The sequence below is a fragment of the Coregonus clupeaformis genome, chromosome 21, assembly GCF_020615455.1.
Source record: "Coregonus clupeaformis isolate EN_2021a chromosome 21, ASM2061545v1, whole genome shotgun sequence".
NCBI classification, from domain to species: Eukaryota; Metazoa; Chordata; class Actinopteri; order Salmoniformes; family Salmonidae; genus Coregonus; species Coregonus clupeaformis.
This window is the reverse complement of record NC_059212.1, coordinates 3,660,424-3,678,033: the sequence shown is the minus strand read 5'-3', so window position 1 is coordinate 3,678,033 and position 17,610 is coordinate 3,660,424. Positions and strand designations below refer to the sequence as shown.

At 42.9% G+C, this 17,610-nt stretch overlaps 1 protein-coding gene across 2 annotated transcripts in view; it reads right to left on the bottom strand.

Moving 5' to 3' along the window:
* The window catches only part of sh3yl1 (SH3 and SYLF domain containing 1), a 53,022-nt gene that overhangs the window by 25,120 nt on the left and 10,292 nt on the right, over positions 1-17,610 (bottom strand). For both annotated transcript variants that reach the window (XM_041847284.2, XM_041847286.2), the window contains exons 2-4: positions 2,687-2,797; positions 2,079-2,192; positions 1,942-2,006 (exon numbers count right to left, since the gene is read on the bottom strand). In XM_041847284.2, the coding sequence (XP_041703218.2) occupies positions 1,942-2,006; positions 2,079-2,192; positions 2,687-2,797 (290 nt within the window). The remainder of the gene's footprint in view (positions 1-1,941; positions 2,007-2,078; positions 2,193-2,686; positions 2,798-17,610) is intronic.

The following is a 17,610-nucleotide window of genomic DNA, read 5'->3' as shown; positions in this document are numbered from 1 at the left end:
AGGTGTCGAAAGCATTCCATAGGGATGCTGGCCCATGTTGACTCCAATCCTTCCCACAGTTGTGTCAAGTTGGCTGGTTGTCCATTGGGTGGTGGACCATTCATTATACACAGGAAACTGTTAGAGGTGTTCAAAATCCAACAGCGTTGCAGTTCTTGACACAAACTGGTGCGCCTGGCACCTACTACCATACCCTGTTCAAAAGGCACTTAAAATATTTTGTCTTGCCCATTCACCCTCTGAATGGCACACATACACAATCCATGTCTCAATTGTCTCAAGGCATAAATATCTCCTCCTGTTAATCTACATTGATTGAAGTGGATTTAACATCAACATCAATAAGGGATCACCAGGTAAAAGTTATGTCATGGAAAGAGCAGGGGTTGTTAATTTTTTGTCCACTCAGTGTATCGCTCCATTTCCTATACAGAGCATTCGGAAAGTATTCAGACCCCTTGACTTTTTCCACATTTTGTTACGTTACAGCCTTATTCTAAAATGGATTAAATACATTGTTTTCCTCATCAAATCGACACACAATATCCCATAATGACAAAGCAAAAAAAAAGGTTTAGAGAAATTTTTGCAAATGTATTAAAAATAAAAAACAGAAATACCTTATTTACATAAGTATTCAGACCCTTAACTCAGTCCTTTTTTTTGAAGTGATTACAGCCTTGAGTTCACAAGGGAATAAGCAGGACATTTGGGAATCTTCCAACTGGGATTGCTGGAAAACCAGGTAATTTTGGGAAAGTGCAACTCTAGTCTGTCTTTATTACTTTGAGGGATTCTATTTAACAGGAGATGACCTCATCATGTGTTAATATGACCCGAGGAGAGTGAAAGAGGAAGGGGGAGGGACAGCGTGTGTGTGTGGACGGATGGGATGCGTTTCCAGTGTTTAAGGGACACAGAGGGACACTCCGGAAGAGAAGATTCACTCAACAGCTCAGCGATCGGCTAGTCTGGCCTTAAAATCATCCACAGGTGTCAGGACATCACCAGGAAATAACACTCATAAAGAGCTGAACGGGCTGTGAAAATAACTGGAAAGGCTTTCACTGAATTTTTTTAACATAAAAAGCAAAGTCAATATTACGTGAGGAGTTTGAGTGTGTGTGTGTGTGTGTGTGTGTAGGGCGTGTGTGTGTGTGTGTGTGTGTGTGTGTGTGTGTGTGTGTAGGGCGTGTGTGTGTGTGTGTGTGTAGGGCGTGTGTGTGTGTGTGTGTGTGTGTGTGTGTGTGTGTGTGTGTGTGTGTGTGTGTGTGTGTGTGTGTGTGTGTAGGGCGTGTGTGTGTGTGTGTGTGTGTGTGTGTGTGTAGGGCTCCTGACTGCGACCATTTAGTCGCATTTTGCGACCCTTTGACTTGGCTGTGTGTTGCGATCTGCATTCTACCTGGTCACCTAAATCAAAACATCCTTTTTTGGGAGGCAAATAAAAAACATGAATTTGTCAAACAGTAAAGTGTATTATCCTCATGATTCCTGTAATAATAATAAAAAGGTGTCTACTGGAATGAGGAGGCCTCACCCACCTGGACAAAATAAATGCATATGTGTTTAGGACTATATCTAATATTAGTGCACATAAAGATGAAGGCAAATTCATCTCTATTGAACACCCCCCAAAAAAAACAGAAAAAATTCTGGAGCCCTATTTTGACAGTAAATGAACAAAAATAGGCTAATTGTCAACCCAAACATTTTTACAATCACTGGATTAACTTCTTTATTGAATACCATCTCAGTAGTCTAGTAATTACACCTCTTAATAGAGCACTGTGAATTACTTTATAAGATGATTGCGCCAATTTGTTCTATTGTGTGACACTGCGCAAATTTTCTTTCAGCCCATGATGCGACCAAAATCGTGGGCTGGTGCCACCAGGGGAACATGTTAGGCTGGATCCCTGGTGTGTCCGGTGATCAACCTACCTCAACTCCAATCTCAAAGCCACCGCCCAGACCAGCTATACCAATGGCAGAGGGAGCAGACCAACCTAGTGAGAGAGAGGATGTAGTGAAACGACGTCCTGGCGATGACCATGTACAGTGTGTGGTAGTGAACTTACGTCCATCAGCCAGTCTAGCGATGACAATGCCGCTGCCGCCCCGAGCTGTGATCATGAAGCCTGCCTTGATCACTGTGATGATGGCCAGGCCCTGACACTTTGCTAATATATTGGCTGGAGGGAGAACACACACACACACAAATTATTAGCAGGTCCTGCTAGCATGCTATGACAATTTCCTGCCAACTCTGGTATGGAGGACTGTCACCTGACAGAACCCTGATGACATCACCATAAAGACATGCGGAGAATGAGAGAGATGGAAAGAAATGAATAGGTATGAGTCAGAGATGATACCTTAGTTAGGGCAGGATGAACACACACACACACACACAGACGCACACACACACACACACACTAACAGACACACGCACGCACACAGACACACACACACACAGACACACACTAACAGACACACAGACACACACTAACAGACACACAGACACACACTAACAGACACACGCACGCACACACAGATGCACGCACACACACACACACACACACACATACACACACAGACGCACACACACACAGACACTAACAGACGCACACAGACGCACAGGGAGGGACAAAAGGAACATATACTCCCACCACACATTCACACAAACCTGGGATGAGTTTGTCGGGCCCTGTGCGGTTGGAGATCTCAGTAAACTCTCGGAGGATCTTGGCAGCTTTCTTTGCCTCCGACTTCATGTTGGACGGGATGGGGTTATTCACTGTTAACACACACACACACATCAGACCTTATGTTGGACAGTATGGGGTTATTCACTGTTAACACACATATCAGACCCAAAGATGGACGGGATGGGATTAGATACGGTCAACACACACATCAGACTTCATGTTGGACAGGATGTGGTTATTCATCGACTTTGCAAAACCCAAACCCGGCCTGCATCGCAAAGCGTTCCCGGGAAGCCTTGCGATGTTGCGCCTCTGGGTTTAGAAACTCGGTGCTACAACTATGGACCTCCAGAAAAGGTAGCTGCAGAACTGCATGAGCGACAGCTAATGGGGATCCTAATACACTACTCTAAAATCAGCTAGCCAGATCAGATCACCTTAGCTGCTGTTTTGTAACAGTTGCCAGCGTCGGTGCAGTTTCAGAGGTGGAGCCAGAGCAACTGAACCAACCAGATTTCTTCAGTATTCCCATGGAATTACAAACGTGGAAGTACCAACCAACCAAAAACAGGACCGACGTGCATTTCCTTCACATCAGGCTGCAGCTGCATACCCATCTGATGATGTCACCTTTAATAACCAACACGATAGAGACACGTCCGACAGGAGGCTATATCAGGACACATTGTGCTTGTAACAACTCAGGAGACAGTTTAGACAACAGAATGGGTTCTCCAACTCTGACTATTCTAGTGTGTTCTTTAAACCTAGGGAGGGCTGTATTCCATTATTAAAAAGTTAACAACCCCCCTCCTTCCTTCTGCCCTACTTGACAGCTCTGCTATGATTGGATAGGTGAAAGTAGTATGGTAGAAGCTATATTGAACTGTACAGAGTCGTCTCAGATCCATGAAGGGGAGAGGATGAGAACAGAGGGGAGAGAGGGCACCTTTTTGGTTCTGCACCAGTGACCTACAGTGGGGGAAAAAAAGTATTTAGTCAGCCACCAATTGTGCAAGTTCTCCCACTTAAAAAGATGAAAGAGGCCTGTAATTTTCATCATAGGTACACGTCAACTATGACAGACAAAATGAGGAAAAAAAAAATATCCAGAAAATCACATTGTAGGATTTTTAATGAATTTATTTGCAAATTATGGAGGAAAATAAGTATTTGGTCAATAACAAAAGTTTCTCAATACTTTGTTATATACCCTTTGTTGGCAATGACACAGGTCAAACGTTTTCTGTAAGTCTTCACAAGGTTTTCACACACTGTTGCTGGTATTTTGGCCCATTCCTCAATGCAGATCTCCTCTAGAGCAGTGATGTTTTGGGGCTGTCGCTGGGCAACACGGACTTTCAACTCCCTCCAAAGATTTTCTATGGGGTTGAGATCTGGAGACTGGCTAGGCCACTCCAGGACCTTGAAATGCTTCTTACGAAGCCACTCCTTCGTTGCCCGGGCGGTGTGTTTGGGATCATTGTCATGCTGAAAGACCCAGCCACGTTTCATCTTCAATGTCCTTGCTGATGGAAGGAGGTTTTCACTCAAAATCTCACGATACATGGCCCCATTCATTCTTTCCTTTACACGGATCAGTCGTCCTGGTCCCTTTGCAGAAAAACAGCCCCAAAGCATGATGTTTCCACCCCCATGCTTCACAGTAGGTATGGTGTTCTTTGGATGCAACTCAGCATTCTTTGTCCTCCAAACACGACGAGTTGAGTTTTTACCAAAAAGTTCTATTTTGGTTTCATCTGACATTCTCCCAATCCTCTTCTGGATCATCCAAATGCACTCTAGCAAACTTCAGACGGGCCTGGACATGTACTGGCACTGCAGAATTTGAGTCCCTGGCGGCGTAGTGTGTTACTGATGGTAGGCTTTGTTACTTTGGTCCCAGCTCTCTGCAGGTCATTCACTAGGTCCCCCCGTGTGGTTCTGGGATTTTTGCTCACCGTTCTTGTGATCATTTTGACCCCACGGGGTGAGATCTTGCTTGGAGCCCCAGATCGAGGGAGATTATCAGTGGTCTTGTATGTCTTCCATTTCCTAATAATTGCTCCCACAGTTGATTTCTTCAAACCAAGCTGCTTACTTATTGCAGATTCAGTCTTCCCAGCCTGGTGCAGGTCTACAATTTTGTTTCTGGTGTCCTTTGACAGCTCTTTGGTCTTGGCCATAGTGGAGTTTGGAGTGTGACTGTTTGAGGTTGTGGACAGGTGTCTTTTATACTGATAACAAGTTCAAACAGGTGCCATTAATACAGGTAACGAGTGGAGGACAGAGGAGCCTCTTAAAAGAAGAAGTTACAGGTCTGTGAAAGCCAGAAATCTTGCTTGTTTGTAGGTGACCAAATACTTATTTTCCACCATAATTTGCAAATAAATTCATTAAAAGTCCTACAATGTGATTTTCTGGAGAAAAAAAAAATCTCAATGTCTGTCATAGTTGACGTGTACCTATGACGAAAATTACAGGCCTCTCTCATCTTTTTAAGTGGGAGAACTTGCACAATTGGTGGCTGACTAAATACTTTTTCCCCCCATTGTATATGGTGCTGATCCAACGTAGGCCTCTTCAACCCTGTTCCTGGAGAGATACCGTCCTGTAGGTTCACCCCAACCCTGTTCCTGGAGAGTTACCCTCCTGTAGGTTTTCACTCCAACCCTTATCTAGTGCACTGGATTCTAATAATTAGCTGGTTGATAAGCTGAATAAGGTTAGTTACAACTGGAATTGGCTCAAAAAAAACAACAGGGGAGGCTCTCCAGGAACAGGGTGGGAGAGCCCTGATCTAACCTGTCCAGTGTGTTATATTAGGGTGTAATCTGGGTGACACTCCCTGGCCTGGGGCAGACAAGATCAGTCGATTTCATATTGCTCTGAATCACCACATTAGCCTGCTGCTCAATCACCCAATTCCTAAAACACATCCAATAGGAGGGGTGTGTGTGTGTGACAGTGTTCGCTTTAATGCAGTCTCTCCGGTTTGCTAATACTGGTCAAACCTGTCGTGTAGACAGACACATTCCTGCTTAATGACAAACTCTTAATGAAGATAAAAATCTCATCATTGGTGTAGACGGGTGGCTATTCAACTACTATCTCAGCAGCCACAGACAACAACGCCCTCATAAACCAAGACAGTGACTGTTCAGTTGACAGACACAATTGGGTTAATAGAGTTCCACAGTGGAGTTCTCATAAATACCCATAAAACCTAGCAGTCAAACAGGGAAATGGTTCTAATAATTTCCATATGGGATTTTAGAAACACTTCAAATAAGGACTGTGTTTCGTGTAGGCTTTCCCTGGCATGATGTTTTGAAAACCGTATAAGAAAAGTATTGTATTGTAATGTATATATATATATATATATCAATGTAATTGTCTGCATCATTTCCAATCCCCCATATATTACATACATATACAGTGGGGAAAAAAAGTTTTTAGTCAGCCACCAATTGTGCAAGTTCTTCCACTTAAAAAGATGAGAGGCCTGTCATTTTCATCATAGGTACACGTCAACTATGACAGACAAATTGAGAAAAATAATTCCAGAAAATCACATTGTAGGATTTTTAATGAATTTATTTGCAAATTATGGTGGAAAATAAGTATTTGGTCACCTACAAAACAAGCAAGATTTCTGGCTCTCACAGACCTGTAACTTCTTCTTTAAGAGGCTCCTCTGTCCTCCACTCGTTACCTGTATTAATGGCACCTGTTTGAACTTGTTATCAGTATAAAAGACACCTGTCCACAACCTCAAACAGTCACACTCCAAACTCCACTATGGCCAAGACCAAAGAGCTGTCAAAGGACACCAGAAACAAAATTGTAGACCTGCACCAGGCTGGGAAGACTGAATCTGCAATAAGTAAGCAGCTTGGTTTGAAGAAATCAACTGTGGGAGCAATTATTAGGAAATGGAAGACATACAAGACCACTGATAATCTCCCTCGATCTGGGGCTCCAAGCAAGATCTCACCCCGTGGGGTCAAAATGATCACAAGAACGGTGAGCAAAAATCCCAGAACCACACGGGGGGACCTAGTGAATGACCTGCAGAGAGCTGGGACCAAAGTAATAAAGCCTACCATCAGTAACACACTACGCCGCCAGGGACTCAAATCCTGCAGTGCCAGACGTGTCCCCCTGCTTAAGCCAGTACATGTCCAGGCCCGTCTGAAGTTTGCTAGAGTGCACTTGGATGATCCAGAAGAGGATTGGGAGAATGTCATATGGTCAGATGAAACCAAAATAGAACTTTTTGGTAAAAACTCAACTCGTCGTGTTTGGAGGACAAAGAATGCTGAGTTGCATCCAAATAACACCATACCTACTGTGAAGCATGGGGGTCGAAACATCATGCTTTGGGGCTGTTTTTCTGCAAAGGGACCAGGACGACTGATCCGTGTAAAGGAAAGAATGAATGGGGCCATGTATCGTGAGATTTTGAGTGAAAACCTCCTTCCATCAGCAAGGGCATTGAAGATGAAACGTGGCTGGGTCTTTCAGCATGACAATGATCCCAAACACACCGCCCGGGCAACGACGGAGTGGCTTCGTAAGAAGCATTTCAAGGTCCTGGAGTGGCCTAGCCAGTCTCCAGATCTCAACCCCATAGAAAATCTTTGGAGGGAGTTGAAAGTCTGTGTTGCCCAGCGACAGCCCCAAAACATCACTGCTCTAGAGGAGATCTGCATGGAGGAATGGGCCAAAATACCAGCAACAGTGTGTGAAAACCTTGTGAAGACTTACAGAAAACGTTTGACCTGTGTCATTGCCAACAAAGGGTATATAACAAAGTATTGAGAAACTTTTGTTATTGACCAAATACTTATTTTCCACCATAATTTGCAAATAAATTCATTAAAAATCCTACAATGTGATTTTCTGGAAAAAGAATTCTCATTTTGTCTGTCATAGTTGACGTGTACCTATGATGAAAATTACAGGCCTCTCTCATCTTTTTAAGTGGGATAATTTGCACAATTGGTGGCTGACTAAATACTTGTTTTCCCCACTGTACATACAGTTGAAGTCGGAAGTTTACATACACTTAGGTTGGAGTTATTAAAACTTGTTTTTCAACCACTCCACAAATTTCTTGATAACAAACTATCGTTTTGGCAAGTCGGTTAGGACATCTACTTTGTGCATGACACGTAATTTCTCCGACAATTATTTACAGACAGATCATTTCACTTATAATTCACTGTATCACAATTCCAGTGGGTCAGAAGTTTACATACACTAAGTTGACTGTGCCTTTAAACAGCATGGAAAATTCCAGAAAATTATGTCATGGCTTTAGAAGCTTCTGATAGGCTAATTGACATCATTTGAGTCAATTGGAGGTGTACCTGTGGATGTATTTCAAGGCCTACCTTCAAACTCAGTGCCTCTTCGCGTGACATCATGGGAAAATCAAAAGAAATCAGCCAAGACCTCAGAATTGCATGGCCTCCAAAAGGCACACAATAAGGGGATCTGCTGTACCGATGTTATGTCTGGAAAAAGTCAGTTATAAATGATTCTGTCCTAGTTGACAACGAGTTATCATCCAATAGGCTTTGATTACACTTCCAATATCCTCACCCAGGTGGAAATTCTGTAAGAGTAATGTATACGCCAATTATTTGATGGTCCGACCGCATTCTGTCCCCTATCAACACTAACTTTTGGTGCCAGCGAGAATGACACAAAGTAGTCAAGACGACTAGCTTGATTAAGCCTCCGCCATGTCTTATTGAAGGCTCCATATTTCCACTAGTGATTTCCTTAAGAGCATGACCGTATTTAAAACCGGTATTTAAAACCGTATTATAATCTCCCACCGTAATAATAGAGTCTTGTATTGCCTGTAGGTTTGATAAATTATTATATATATATATATATATATTTTCAAAGAAGCGTGGATCATCATTATTTGGACCATATAGATTAAATGAGACAAATCTGTTTATGGTTCAAAAACATATTTAAAATAATCCATCTACCTTGCAGATCTGTTTGGACAATTTGCACATTCAGATCAAAATGATTGTTAATTAATATCACCACCCCTTTTGAGTTTCTTTGCCCCCAGTCCTTTTTCCACACAACTTCATCTAAAATTGTTGAATGAGTCCCATGTAAACAATCTTTTAGCAAGTAAATACTGATCGTCTTGTCTTATTATCTGCTAAGCCATTACAATTATAACTGGCTATACTTATTTCACCATGTACCATAATGAGATACAAGTTTCAAATCTATTTATCATAATATATGTTTGTAAACTTACCTTTAAAAAGTACCATAATGATTGAGTGTCCATATAGCTGTACCATGATATTAGCATCGCTACTAAGTAAACCTCCAATTGTTCTCCACTATTCCACCCGCTAAAACCTCCCCCCATCCCAAGTTGGGTTGTCATCCCAGTGACCGGCAGACCACCCCAATCCCCCCGGATCCCATGGCCCCCGAGAGACCGGGACCCATCCTTCAAAAAGAGCACACAGTGCGACCCACAGAACAGAAGCAGATCAACCGCCAAAAGTATTTCCAACGCCCTCACCTCGATTGAATTATACACCGTTTTTAAATAAATACAAAAATCTTACGTATCTTCATTTCCACAATTAACGAATAATATGCGTAATAATGTTGGGAGTTCATGCAAAGGATTATTACCTATAACCTGTATTGCCATTACAAAAATTACATTTGGCAAGCAATTATTATTTTAGCAAACAATTGTGATTTATCCTATATTGTCCCGAACATCATTACCCCATAGCAACAGGTGTGTGACACACTCTCCCCACCCCCTTCCACACTCTCCCCACCCCCTTCCACACTCTCCCCACCCCCTTCCACACTCTCCCCACCCCCTTCCACACTCTCCCCACCCCCTTCCACACTCTCCCCACCCCCTTCCACACTCTCCCCACCCCTTCCACACTCTCCCCACCCCCCTTCCACACTCTCCCCACCCCCCTTCCACACTCTCCCCACCCCCTTCCACACTCTCCCCACCCCCCTTCCACACTCTCCCCACCCCCCTTCCACACTCTCCCCACCCCCTTCCCCCCACGAACAACCACAAGCTCAGAGGTTCAACAGTTGTTCCATTCCGGAACCCAACTCAAGAAAAGGACTTGATGTGTGAATGCATATACAGTGAGGGGAAAAAAGTATTTGATCCCCTGCTGATTTTGTACGTTTGCCCACTGACAAAGAAATGATCAGTCTATAATTTTAATGGTAGGTTTATTTGAACAGTGAGAGACAGAATAACAAAACAAAAATCCAGAAAGACGCATGTCAAAAATGTTAGAAATTGATTTGCATTTTAATGAGGGAAATAAGTATTTGAACCCCTCTCAAATCAGAAAGATTTCTGGCTCCCAGGTGTCTTTTATACAGGTAATGAGCTGAGATTAGGAGCACACTCTTAAAGGGAGTGCTCCTAATCTCAGCTTGTTACCTGTATAAAAATACACCTGTCCACAGAAGAAATCAATCAATCAGATTCCAAAAACTCTCCACCATGGCCAAGACCAAAGAGCTCTCCAAGGATATCAGGGACAAGATTGTAGACCTACACAAGGCTGGAATGGGCTACAAGACCATCGCCAGGCAGCTTGGAGAGAAGGTGACAACAGTTGGTGCGATTATTCGCAAATGGAAGAAACACAAAATAACTGTCAATCTCCCTCAGCCTGGGGCTCCATGCAGGATCTCACTTCATGGAGTTGCAATGATCATGAGAACGGTGAGGAATCAGCCCAGAACTACACCGGAGGATCTTGTCAATGATCTCAAGGCAGCTGGGACCATAGTCACCAAGAAAACAATTGGTAACACACTACGCCGTGAAGGACTGAAATCCTGCAGCGCCCGCAAGGTCCCCCTGCTCAAGAAAGCACATATACAGGCCTGTCTGAAGTTTGCCAATGAACATCTGAATGATTCAGAGGAGAACTGGATGAAAGTGTTGTGGTCAGATGAGACCAAAATTGAGCTCTTTGGCATCAACTCAACTCGCCATGTTTGGAGGAGGAGGAATGCTGCCTATGACCCCAATAACACCATCCCCACCATCAAACATGGAGGTGGAAACATTATGCTTTGGGGGTGTTTTCTGCTAAGGGGACAGGACAACTTCACCGCATCAAAGGGACGATGGACGGGGCCATGTACCATCAAATCTTGGGTGAGAACCTCCTTCCCTCAGCAAGGGCATTGAAAATGGGTCGTGGATGGGTATTCCAGCATGACAATGACCCAAAACACACGGCCAAGGCAACAAAGGAGTGGCTCAAGAAGAAGCACATTAAGGTCCTGGAGTGGCCTAGCCAGTCTCCAGACCTTAATCCCATAGAAAATCTGTGGAGGGAGCTGAAGGTTCGAGTTGCCAAACGTCAGCCTCGAAACCTTAATGACTTGGAGAAGATCTGCAAAGAGGAGCGGAACAAAATCCCTCCTAAGATGTGTGCAAACCTGGTGGCCAACTACAGGAAACGTCTGACCTCTGTGATTGCCAACAAGCGTTTTGCCACCAAGTACTAAGTCATGTTTTGCTGAGGGGTCAAATACTTATTTCCCTCATTAAAATGCAAATCAATGTATGTTTTTGTGTTTTTATGGATTTTTTTGTGGTTATTCTGTCTCTCACTGTTCAAATAAACCTACCATTAAAATGATAGACTGATCATGTCTTTGTCAGTGGGCAAACGTACAAAATCAGCAGGGGATCAAATACTATTTTCTCCTCACTGTACAGCTGTAGCTGTTTGAGAAGGGATGCAAAATTGAGCAAGAACGGGGAGATTTGATTAACCAATGTCAAGTCCTATCTGATGGAGCTCAGATACCCCCCTCTACCCTGAAACACACACAAGCTGGTCCCCCGTTGTGACCATTTTCCCAAGAATCTCTTTGCAGTCAGACCATTGATTATTTTGTGCCACCAGGGCCACAATATTTTGCACCCACATTTCTCTAGCCTTCTAATACATTTTGTGTTGTTATCCAGATTTAAAAAGGTTATTACCCACGAGTATGTGGAGTGAAGTGCTAATATTTAGTCAAACTTACAGGTATTGAACGCTACGTTTTTATCTTGAGGCATTCTGCATCGCTGTGTTCAGTCCGCCATGACACCTCTAGTTTCTTCTTCTTTAGTTACCATTGGGGAACGTCCCGCGTGCCGCGTCTATTTCTATGGGCACAAGCACTGTTCATGACAAACTGTTCACACCCCCTCGTTGGTGGAAATAACATTCTGTCAGGTTTAACACTTATTTCTTGCAATTTATACATCTTGCCATGTATATTCATGTGATATTTGAGTGACAAACATTACAACAAAATCTATGGGCTAAAAAAACCTAGCTAAAAACGTTAGCTGACATAGGCTAGTTGATCTGGACATTTCTGTTATGTCTCTAAGGTATGCAATGACTGACATGACAAGAGGAACTGTTGATGCACTACCCAATTTAGAGATGGCACCTATTGCAACTTTCAAGAGTAAGTTGAAAGCCGGACAGCCCCCCACCCCGGGGAGCAGAAAGCCGGACAGTCCCCCACCCCCACCCACCCCAGGGAGCAGAAAGCCGGACAGCCCCCCACCCCCACCCACCCCAGGGAGCAGAAAGCCGTTTGGTAACCACTGCTGTAGGCCACCTGTCCTGGGGTCTGTTGTCACATGAACTACAAGCTGACTTAGAAGCATTGTTCCATTAGCAGGACACACACACAGAATTTTTTTTAAAAAAAAATAGGGAAGAAACCCACCCCAGGGGTATTCATAAAAAAACAGAAATATCAGTTGGTGAGAGCAGAGTGAATGAGGAACAATAATCATCCATCTTGTGATGTCTTCCAAAAGAAGCTCATTCACATGCCCTCGAGCATGCGTACACACACACACACACACACACACACACACACACTGGATGCTTGGAGGGTCACAGAGGCTGGGTAAGGAATGTTCATGTGGGTATAAATTAGTACATTGTGATGTAATCAATGTGTCACGCAGCATTCTTTAGCCTAAGAGACCAGCATCCCACAGGACACCGATTTTCATCCCTTGCCCAAGAATAAAGACGGTCTTTTCGATGAAACATCTGACACCTGAGGGTGTGTTTATGCCTCCTATCACCAAGACCATCTGCTGTTTAGGACTGTTTAAAATGTACAGTACCAGTCAAAGGTTTGGACACACCTACTCATTCAAGGGTTTTTCTTTATTTTAACTATTTTCTACATTGTAGAATAATAGAAGACATAACTATGAAATAACACACATAATTATGTAGTAACCTAAAGAGTGTTAAACAAATCCAAATATATTTTATATTTGAGATTCTTCAAATAGCCACCCTTTGCCTTGATGACAGCTTTGCACACTCTTGGCATTCTCTCAACCAGCTTCACCTGGAATTATTTTCCAACAGTCTTGAAGGAGTTCCCACATATGCTGAGCACTTGTTGGCTGCTTTTCCTTCACTCTGCCATCCGACTCATCCCAAACCATTTCAATTGGGTTGAGGTCGGGGGATTGTGGAGACCAGGTCATCTGATGCAGCACTCCATCACTCTCCTTCTTGGTAAAATAGCCCTTACACAGCCTGGAGGTGTGTTGGGTCATTGCCCTGTTGAAAAACAAATGATAGTCCCACTAAGCCCAAACCAGATGGGATGGCGTATCGCTGCAGAATGTTGTGGTAGCCATGCTGGTTAAGTGTGCCTTGAATTCTAAATAAATCACAGACAGTGTCACCAGCAAAGAAAAGCACCCCCACACCATAACACCTCCTCCTCCATGCTTTACGGTGGGAAATACACATGTAGAGATCATCCGTTCACCCACACTGCGTCAAACAAATTCCCCCGTTCACAAACAAAGACACAGTGGTTGGAACCAAAAATCTCAGATTTGGACTCCAGACCAAAGGACCATTGCTCGTGTTTCTTGGCCCAAGCAAGTCTCTTCTTCTTATTGGTGTCCTTTAGTAGTGGTTTCTTTGCAGCAATTCAACCATGAAGGCCTGATTCACGCAGTCCCGTCTGAACAGTTGATGTTGAGATGTGTCTGTGACTTGAACTCTGTGAAGCATTTATTTGGGCTTCAATTTCTGAGGCAGGTAACTCTAATGAACGTATCCTCTGTAGCAGAGGTAACTCTGGGTCTTCCATTCCTGCGGCGGTCCTCATGAGAGCCAGTTTCATCATAGGGCTTTATGGTTTTTGCGACTGCACTTGAAGAAACGTTCAAAGTTCTTGAAATGTTCCGTATTGACTGACCTTCATGTCTTAAAGTAATGATGGACTGTTGTTTCTCCTTGCTTATTTGAGCTGTTCTTGCCATAATATGGACTTTGTCTTTTACCAAATACGTCTATCTTCTGCATACCCCCCTACCTGTCACAACACAACTGATTGGCTCAAACGCATTAAGAAGGAAAGAAATTCCACAAATTAAGTTCTAACTAGGCAATTTAAATGCATTCCAGGTGACTACCTCATGAAGCTGGTTGAGAGAATGCCAAGAGTGTGCAAAGCTGTCATCAAGGCAAAGGGTGGCTATTTGAAGAATCTCAAATATATTTTGATTTGTTTATCACTTTTTTTGGTTACTACATGATTCCATATGGGATTTCATAGTTTTAATGTCTTCACTATAATTCTACAATGTAAAAAAAAAATAAAAAATAGTACAAATAAAAGAAAAACCCTTGAATGAGTAGATGTGTCCAAACTTTTGACTGGTAGTGTGTCACCTGTAGCTCATGTCAGAACAACAAACAGAAAGTGTATGCACTCTGGATAAGTGTGTCTGCTAAATGACTAAAATGTGGACAGCTCTCAGTGCTGATGAATGACCTTCCCATGGCCCAACATCAGCTGACTGACCCTCTTTCTCTCAAACACAAAAAAAGTTCCCTGCCCCGCAGCGCTGTAATGTTACAGGAGGCCCTGGGCTGAACGCACACGCTCGCTCGCTCGCACAAACATTTAAAATGAACTCTTGTGGATCATGGGTTTAGTTTGTGACAATGAACTTGTTGTCTGGTACATAGAAAACCATAAACACATCCCCCTATCTGAGACACTGAATGGCTATAAATAAAGAGAACAATGCTGTCAAAATCCATAAAAGGTACCATTATTGTGGAATTCATATCATGAGGTTTTTCTTTCATTATTATTATTTTTTTAAATCTAGTTTTATTATTTTTGATCCATCACATAGCCTAATATATTACCTCCAGCAGAGTGAAAAGGTGTTACACACATAAATAATAATAATGATGATAATAATAATAATAATAACAATAATAATAAGCCATTTAGCAGACACTTTTATCCAAAGCGACTTACAGTCATGTGCGCATACATTTTTACTTATGGTTGGTCCCGGGGATCGAACCCACTACCCTGGCGTTACAAGCGCCATGCTCTACCAATTGAGCTACATATACTTGTCGGATACTGCTATTGAGATGCTGGTTGGTAAGAAAACACCACACCCTCAAGTTCCCACATACACTACATGACCATAAGTATGTGGACACCTCCTCGTCGAACATCTCATTCCAAAATCATGGGCATTAATATGGAGTTGGTCCCCCCTTTTGCTGGTATAACAGCCTCCACTCTTCTGGGAAGGCTTTCCAATAGATGTTGGAACATTGCTGCAGGAACTTGCTTCCATTTTAGCCACATGAGCATTAGTGAGGTCGGGAACTGATCTTGGGCGATTATGCCTGGCTCACAGTCAGCGTTCCAACTCATCCCAAAGGTGTTCGATGGGGTTGAGGTCAGGGCTCTGTGCAGGCCAGTCAAGTTCTTCCACACCGATTTTGACAAACCATTTCTGTATGGACCTCAATTACTGCACGAGGGCATTACCATGATGAAACAGTAAAGGGCCTTCCCCAAACTGTTGCCACAAAGTTGAAAGCACAAAATCGTCCAGAATGCTGTAGAGTTAAGAGTTCACTTCACTGGAACTAAGGGGCCTAGTCCGTACCATGACAAACAGCCCCAGACCATTATTCCTCCTCCACCAAACTTTACAGTTGGCACTATGCATTCGGGCAGGTAGCGTTCTCTTGGCTTCCGCAAAAAGCAAGATTTGTCCGTCGGACTGCCAGATGGTGAAGCGTGATTCATCACTCCAGAGAAGACGTTTCTACTGCTCCAGAGTCCAATGGAGGCTAGTTCTCTCTCTCCCTCTAATTTCTTTTCTGAGGTCTTGGCTGATTTCTTTTGATTTTCCCATGTTGTCAAGCAAAGAGGCACTGAGTTTGAAGGTAGGCCTTGAAATACTTCCACAGGTACACCTCCAATTGACTCAAATTATGTCAATTAGCCTATCAGAAGCTTCTAAAGCCATGACATCATTTTCTGGAATTTTCCAAGCTGTTTAAAGGCACAGTCAACTTAGTGTATGTAAACTTCTGACCCACTGGAATTGTGATACAGTGAATTATAAGTGAAATAATCTGTCTGCAAACAATTGTTGGAAAAATGACTTGTGTCATGCACAAAGTAGATGTCCTAACCAACTTGCCAAAACTATATTTTGTTAACAAGAAATCTGTGGAGTGGTTGAAAAACGAGATTTAATGACTCCAGCCTAAGTGTATGTAAACTTCCGACTTCAACCGTATACACACACACACACGGGATACAACCATCCCAGGTTTTTGGTCACAGGTCCAGAAATGGCTGAAGAATTGCAACATTTACCTGAAGCTAACTCTGCAGATAGCACTGGTGGGAGATTTGAAAAGTAATAGTAAAATCAGTTAATAATAATAATACTTTTAGCAAAAACATAATCTTTAATTTACAATCTGTAGAAACTATGAGAATAAAAAGGTTCAGAACTTGTGAAATATCCCAGCACAGTTGAAAAATATATGGCAAATAGAAAATCAAAACTGGATGGTGTTAAGACATGGAACTAATAACAAACAAAATATAACTATTGTAAAATAGTATAAAATGTTTATAGTATGTATAAGCTGGAAGTAGAAGCCTGTGTTGTTGTCCATTAGTTTACTCTAATTAGGGAAGGGATGGTGTAAACTACAATCTGCAATGTTAAAAACTGATCTAAAAAGGTTTTGGGGAAGGCCCGTTCCTGTTTTAGCATGACAATTCCCCCGTTCACAAACCGAGGTCCATACAGAAATGGTTTGTCGAGATCGGTGTGGAAGAACTTGACTGGTCTGCACAGAGCCCTGACCTCAACCCCATCGAACACCTTTAGAATGAATTGGAACACCAACTGCGAGCCAGGGCCTAATCGCCCAACATCAGTGCCCAACCTCACATGGCTGAATGGAAGCAAGTCCCCCCGCACCAATGTTCCAACAGAAGAGTGGAGGCTGTTTGAGCAGCAAAAGGGGGGGGGACCAACTCCATATTAATGCTCATGGTTTTGGAATGAGATGTTCGACGAGCAGGTGTCCACATACACTACATGACCAAAAGTATCTGCCGCTAATAGTGTAATGATAGCGTTTCACGGTATTACTTACCTTCCAGTGTTGTGATTGGCTGTGATATTCATTCTGACTTGGTGGCTGTGTTATCTAGCGGAAATTGCCCTGTCATTTCCTGGTTGCTACAATTCTACAATGTTCACTCAATTTCAGTTTGTGAGACAAGCACCCGAAGTGTAGAAAATCATAACACTACTGTCAATACACTATTCAGTGCTCGTTTTCTCACAAACTGAAATTGAGCGAACAGTGTAGAATTTTAGCAACCAGGAAACCAGCCACAATATATTAATGGTAATTTTCAGAAATTACAATGCAAAAATAAGCGAATAAATGCACGGTTAGGGACCGTCTGTAAAAAGGTGCCATCTATA